At 32.9% G+C, this 7,913-nt stretch overlaps 1 protein-coding gene across 1 annotated transcript; it reads right to left on the minus strand.

The window, feature by feature from the left end:
• Positions 1 to 545: 545 nt before the first annotated feature.
• On the minus strand, positions 546 to 973 carry LOC134253907 (pulmonary surfactant-associated protein D-like; the record flags this gene model as incomplete). The annotated part of the gene is made up of 1 exon (XM_062736483.1): positions 546 to 973. A coding segment is annotated over one exon (428 nt), but the record flags the coding sequence as incomplete, so codon positions are not given.
• Between the last annotated feature and the right edge of the window lie 6,940 nt (positions 974 to 7,913).

Genomic DNA, 7,913 nt, shown 5'->3' on the forward strand with positions numbered 1-7,913 from the left:
TACACGTCACCTCTCCTAATGAGTTAGCACCAATACGTCCGTTTACAATTAACAACTTAGTTAATATACACAATTTCCAATTAAAGTTTGCCATGTGAATTTTGAACCTTGTTTCTATTTTTTATTGTTATTGTACAGATTTATTGTTTTGAAACTCCCAAAACGGGACATTTGATTTTATCGGTGATAATTAAATATCATACAATTAATCATGTAGTTTTTTAATAAATACATTTATCAAAGTGAACACTTAGAAACCATATAATAGTAAAACGGGAAAACCAATTCAATCTTTGTTCATTGATAGATCTTAAGTTTTTAAATGTCAGGATATACGAGTATAAAATCAACGTTTAATACGAAAAACCCATCCCAAAAAAATCCTCAGTGTGGTATTGTTTCTTTAAAATAATTCAATATTCCAATTCATTGAAGAGATGAAACAGACTGCCAGGAAATACACTACTATGGCGGTGGACATGCTGATCAGGAAAGACCCGGCCCCGTTTTGCTGCTGCTGCTGTTGGGGGTTAGAATTGGTGGCGTTATTTCCCTTGGACTCCTTGTTCCCCCTTTTCTCCTGGATCTCCTTTAGGGCCTTGATCTCCGCTGGACCCAGCAGCACCTATTGTTACGTTCCCTTTAGTGCCCTTTACCCCCACACCCCCCCTTTTCTCCCTTATCCCCCGTGGATCCGGGATACTGATTCCAGCGATTCCAGTGGGGCCTGGATCACCCTTTTGTCCCTTCACTGCATTAGCATCGCCTGTATCTCCGGCATTCCCAGGATTACCCTTGGGTCCTTCGACACCCTTAGGTCCCTTGGGTCCTGGCGCACCAGGTGGGCCCGAGGGACCTGTGGCTCCTGTATTACCCTTCGATCCTTTCGGTCCTACAGCGCCTTTGAGCCCCGTGGTTCCATTCGGGCCTGCTACTCGACTGATTCCATTATCTCCTTTTAAGCCCTTTATACCTAAATATGAAGAATTGTATTATTAACTAGAAACGATCTCGTTGCGAGCAACGAGAGGTCTTCCGTCCTATTCCGGAAAAAACCCCGTAAAATTGAGCTGAAAATTGATTAAAAGATCTTTGGACACACTGGTAATTGAAACGGGTCACCAGCGTAAAAATTCAACACGTTATCTATTTCGCTATTTTTATCCCCTACTCTAAATTTACTTGTATGTACATGCAATTCTGCAACAGTTCATATGTCTTAGAATTATGAAAGGAGAGTCACAATTCATAATTTCGCGCCAAACGCCACAAGTAAATCTCAGTGCCTTCTCTTTAGAATGTTCTATTAAAAGGTTTGATAGCTTCAATGAAATAAAAAAATGTTCTTATCGCCTAAATTTCGAGGTTTAGAAAGTATATTTAACACATTCTACACATTAGATATCGTATCTATCTAAGTAACACTAAAGCAGTGAAACGACTATGAATTTTTAACTTTTGTAAATTTCCTGTGTATCCCCAAAGTGGACTTTCCCAATTAGGTTACACTTTTATGAAAGGGTTGGAAAGTTTCGCCGAAAACATGCCTTTCCCTATGACAGTCAATTTATGTTTAATGACTTGCATCAGATCTGTCAGAAAAAAGTGTATGTAAACTCCGTTAAACGCTCCTTTAAAAAGTATTCGTCTCTGTGTCTTTTCTGTTAGTTTAATATGACACAAGTGTGCATTGAAAAAACAGTGGTTACATTTTATACCCTCTAAATAAATTGTTTCTTGTAAAACTTTTACTTATAACTATGCTTTAAGATCTCTTTTCCGTGGTGCACAACAAAAAGTTGTAGATATCGCATTTCATTTGTACATGTAGTCTTTTCTTTTTCTACTTTGATGACACACCAAAACCAGTTATGAAACACGTTTGTGAAGACCTTGGATAAACACTTTAGTTTAACACAGAATGGCAACGTAACTACAACGTGAAAATCAGCGTATTCATTTACATTTCATTTATCCTTATATTACTTTTGTTCAAGCAAACGCTCAGCTGCCTCTTTAACCCCCTACTCGCGAAATGTCGGACTTGACAGATACAGCCGCTTCAGATTTTTAAATGTAAATATATAGACTTCATATGCATCAATATTTAAACAAATTATATAGTAAGCATCAAAAGAAGGGTCTCTATTAACATTCCAAAAATAAATGAAAAATATTGAAAAACAAAAAAGCTAGAAAATACGATTTTTTTATCTTCGCATCTCTTAACGACAGGAAGTACTGACCATGAACGAAACATCGCATCCTAGATAGTAAGTATCACGATCTATAATCCCTGAAAGTTTAACATTGATATCTTTTACCGTTCTTGAGATTAACCGCGGACAAAATGTCATTTTAAATTAAGAAAATGGTCCATAACTTGGCACCAGATAAAAATTTCCAGAAAATTTTTCGGATAAAATAACTTCAGATAATAACACATTGTTCCTGTAAATTTCATGAAAATCCGCCCAGTAGTCTTCGAGAAATCGCGTGCACAAAATTTAGTGTGCGGGAAAAAAAAATAATAACAAGAAACAATAGAATAACTATAAGGTCTTCTGTGAAGACAGAAGACCTTAAAAAGTTAAATTTCAAGTATAAAATTGTTTAATTTAATTTTTCATTTAGGCCATTCCAATTTTTTTCTCTGTTTAGCGTCCACCCATCTTTCAAAAACCTACCTATACCTATTCGCCACAAACACACAAGACAAAACATAAAACACAGGCTTAAAAGTCATAAAAATGACGCCCTTCAAATGATTTGATCTAACTAAACTGCTTTAATAGAAGAAATATCTATTCTTAAGCAAAAACAAGGGATTAAATGCTTAAAATACACCCATTATAACTTACTGTACAGAATTATTTGGAGAAATTTACAAAATTCAAAAATTTCGACTAAATTTATCAATTTCATGACTCCTGATGTTGTGTGTGTTTCTTTATATAGGGTGTAAAAAACCAAGGCGCACGCGGACGCTAAATATAAAAATCTTGGAATGGCCTTACTTAGGATTTTAACTATATATATATATATATATATATATATATATATATATATATATATATATATATATATATATATATATATATATATATATATATAATTTTTTCTTTCATTTCTGAAGTATTAACATAACAAAATCAGCACCAACACCAACACACCAACACAATTTTAAATGGTGCATGTTCAGTATAACCGCTATTTATTAAGGGCTTTGGATATCAAAGGAGAATGTTACTTGTATATTGCTTAAAATAATATTGACATAACCAGTAAAGGGACATTTTTATTTACAATTAGAGAGTCATGATGCTCGCATGAATTTGACATCTATGGTGTTCGCATTAAATCGTAATAGAATATATGGCATTTTCTTCATTGAAAATTATATTTTTAAAATCTAGTATTTGAGACACCATGATTGTACAATACTACCTTTGATATTGTAGCAAGCATTGCACTGAGTTATATTAGTTTCGGATTCGACCAGGGCTTGTTCTACTCCTTGAACTTCTCCATCCAGGTATTGAAAGAACCCTACCCATTGTTGTCCATCTGAATAGAATACCATGGAAGCCACAAGGTAGAGCAGGAGGAACTTCATCTTAACTGTAAAATGAGACCCAGAATTCAGTCAGCGGCATTAGCAAAATACCAAACATTGGCGTCGGAAGCAGTAGTATAAGCCGTCTAGTTGGCGAGGTCAATATCTAGGACATTGGAGATAGGGAGGTCAACTGAGTGCACTTTTTATGCAAATGAGGTCAAAAATGGTGGATTCTGATTGGCTAAGCCGCTGGGGGTTCAAAGGAGTGCAGGTTGGGGGTCTGGGGGACTAGTTAGGTCAACTGAGTACAGCCCTAACCCTAACCCCTAACCCCTAACCCTAACCCTATCCCCTAACCCTGGGGTGGGGCTAGGTAGGTCAACTCAGTACACAGCCCTATATGTCCAATAGGGCGCTTACACTGTACTAGCTTTTTACTACGCTGCTACTACGATTCAACGCTGCTACTACGATTTGGCAGCGATTCAAATCACAGCTACCTATGCAATTGCACGCTATAAACTTGGCTGCGATTCAAATCTTGAGTATGACGTCATGTTGGTCCTTTACAGCCTCGGTGGCTGCTTATTTTGAATCAATAACACAGACTTTCACAGCCCTGGAGACTTCATGTAAATAACTGTATGATCCTATGGATTTCAGTACTTACACTGATTTTCAACCATTTTTCTTCCAATAAAGTTCTGAACAGCTGAATCCTGGATCAGGCTAGATGATATTTCACTGGATTATTTAATGAATATTACTATATACTGAGTATATACATGGTAAGTTTTACATATTTTTGTTTATAAATACATTTTCTATGAAGGTCATCTTTGTATTTATTCATTATTACTGTGTTATATATCTAATGTTTAGAACATTCATATAAACACTGCCATTGTTTACCCTAAAATACACTAGGACTAAGAGATCCTCAAAATGCTGATAAATCCTTTTGCATGAGTTATGATATATTATCTCACATAAACCTTTTGTTGGATTAGTATTATAAATATTCTTATGAGGAGCCTCATAGCATATCTTTATAAAATCCAAATTCTCATACATGCTTTTACAACAAATAAAGTGACATTTCTCTATGAACCTTTTATCACAGTGACCAAATGAAGGATATGGAGATAATCTCTCAGATCATATTATGCCAATGAATCTTATCTTTTTTATTAGAATCTCTTGTTTTTTGTTTTGTTTTGTTTTGTTTTTTTGTTTTTGTTTTTGTTTTTTTCTGTTACTTTTTATATTCTGGTGAACAGTGGCCCATGCAGAATCTAAACTGTGTTTAATTGTATATATCAGTTATTTATTAAGAGTTTTTTAAAGTTCTGGATCCGGTTGTATCAATATTTAATGAATGATTAAAGCTTCATTAAACTGATCATTTTTAATGTGTCAATAAATTTTGTATTTTTTAATCTGTGCATTAAACCTTATACTTTTATATTCTGGTGCACTTTATGTTTTGCCCGCTTGGCAGTGCCTTTTTCACTGCACATTACGGACGAGGAAATTCGGAAATGATACCGTTTTAAAAAGAAAATGATGGACGGTTTGTCGAACCTTCAATATATAGGCAATAAGACATTCGGAATCACAAATACATCACCTACCTTGTCAACAAAATTATAGGTATAAAGATGCTTCTTTAAATCAAATCACAATAGAAATCCCAACTGTAATCCCAGTGAATGCAAAATACGTTCGTGTTTATTTGTAAACTAAGTGACGTCATTTCTTTCGTCATCATCTATGAGGTGGTTAGCTCTTTGTAACAAAGGTAAACAGTAAAAAAATAAATACAGCTCCTATTTTAAGGTTTACGGGTATCAATAAAATCATGCATATGAATAATATATCAGAGATCTTATTCTATATACTGTAATAGCAAGCCCCCCCCCCCCCCTCCCACACCCTTTTCTCATTTTTAACACAAGCCTGATACTTCTATCACAAATACATGTAACAACGAATTAAGAAAATCGCTTTAGAGATATTTTAACAGTTTATTATTTTTTTGTATTCATCGCCAAAGTCAAGATGTTATAAATTATTCACTGCATTGAGAAAGATATATTTTTGAGTAGAATAAAGAGCCTGTACCTTCTTTACATATAATATCTTTAAAATACGAGTATATGCTTTAAGTTTATCAGTGTTATTTTATTTAAATCATGCCTACCAACCCAACATTTTATAAACATGTAATAGTATTTATTTTTCTTAGAAATCATAATTGACAGATTCAGTTACATTGTAGTAAATGATGTCTCATCAAGCTATTATTTTCTAAATGAACGTATTTTAAGTTATCTAAAAATTAACCTGTGACTGCATCTAGAAAATTGTCGAAAAGACACTAATAAATTAATGCAAAAAAAGGCAGAACATAATTACATGTACAATACATACATGAAATCTTTTTCGCAAAAAGGTAAACGTGATTCCATTTTGCGCCGTGATAATCTCCCGTATTTTATCCTTTACTTAATTGTTTGTATTGAACATTCTTCGTAACTTTGCTATTAATGATATTGATACTTTCTTCTATTCGTATTGTTAGAAATAATTTATTATTATATTAATCTACATGTACATTCGTTGAATGAGTTTCATTGTTTGCGTGAGGGAATTTTAATAATGAATTTATAAGAATAGAACAACATAGGAGTAAATGAAGAGAAAAAATCAAAGTGAAATGTAATATAAGAATATAACAGCTTAGCGAGAAAACAAAACAGTTACATTATCAATCAGGTAGAATGCATTTAAGAATACATAAACAGGATAAAGATGTGTCGACCCCAGATTTTAAGGAGAAAAAAATGGAAGGAGCGGGACCCCCACCCCCACCCCCCGGTGCCTCTACTAATACCAAATAATAAACAAGTAGACGGAATAAGAATGAAAGCGAAATACAGACTTTTGGTTGTATTTCCCTTCTATACCCCCCCCCCCCCCCCCCCCCCCGCTACATGTATTTATGACATCGATATTTCTCTACATAAGTTCGGTTAACAATTGAATTTCGCTAGAATTAATTTTCTTTATTTCTATTACATTTAAATTGAATTCTGTCAGTAGTTCTAGTGCAGTTTTTGATTTGACCCTTTTTTATGCATGTTAGTCCTATATCCTTCAAGACAATCACAGACTTCGTTAAATGACAATTTTTTTTATTTTCACGTCATAATTAAAATGATTTCTATTCGGTTGATAAAAGAAACTATTTTATTAATTATAGCTTATTTAAGTATTTTGTAAACAAAGGAAACGCCCACGGATGAAGTATTAATGCATTGCATTGTGGGATATTCCCCTAATGTTAATAAATCTTTAATGAATTCTTAAATATTTAATGATTCATTACGTAAAAAGACTCTAATAAAGGTTTTGTACAACACACTTTAATGACTTTATTAACTAATGTATCATTATAATTTAATGAATCATTAGGCTTAATAATTCATTAAATTTAATGAACCGTTGATACAACCGGGTCCTGTTTCTGTAAATGTGGTATTTATCCTTTCATGTGATGTATTTCATTAACGCAGAGTGCATTTAATATTTCTATGAAGGTCATCTTAAAAAAAAATGTTTACTAAATTTTGGTTAAATTTCTATCCATGATTATGATTCACTTCATTTTAAGCTGTGTATCACTGTGTATGTTGTACTTAATGTGATCTGAGCTTGTCTTGTTTTTTGTCTCTAACATTCATATAAACACAGCCTTATTTAGCCTTAAATACACTAAGGGATCCTCAGAATGTTAATACATGTAAGTCCTTTTGCATGAGTTATGATACAATCTCATAATTCCTTATGTTACCTACCCTTGAAATTCAGAGTTACTAAATGGTGGAAAGAGATATTAAGAATGCAATAAGAGAAAAGTATAAATGTACATAAATTAATTTTATTTACTTTTGTTTTCATTCTAAATATGTGTGATATGGCACACTTATAGTTAGATTTTCACTTTTGTTTCCTAGTAATGAGCTTTCAGAAAATGAAGGAATTATACATGTTTTACATGCTTGTATTGTTTTTGTATATTATTATGTACGGACAGGTATTTAACAAAATTGAATCTTCTGTTAAGAATAAGTCTTTTAATGTTAAATAATTACCCTGATAATCATTTTCTTGTGTGATATTAAAAAATAATTATGCTTTTTAATTATCTATAGATAACATGATGTACTTTTCTCATTGGGGTAAATGTTAAAAACAAAATTTTTAAGTAATTATTTAAAAATATATTTCCATCTTTTTGGCATTATATTTAATCATGCATTGTTTTGTGCAGTATTGTGTCATAATAACA

The sequence above is a fragment of the Saccostrea cucullata genome, unplaced genomic scaffold, assembly GCF_032062105.1.
Source record: "Saccostrea cucullata isolate Sc308-1 unplaced genomic scaffold, CSIRO_AGI_Scuc_v1 ctg18975, whole genome shotgun sequence".
NCBI lineage: Eukaryota > Metazoa > Mollusca > Bivalvia > Ostreida > Ostreidae > Saccostrea > Saccostrea cuccullata.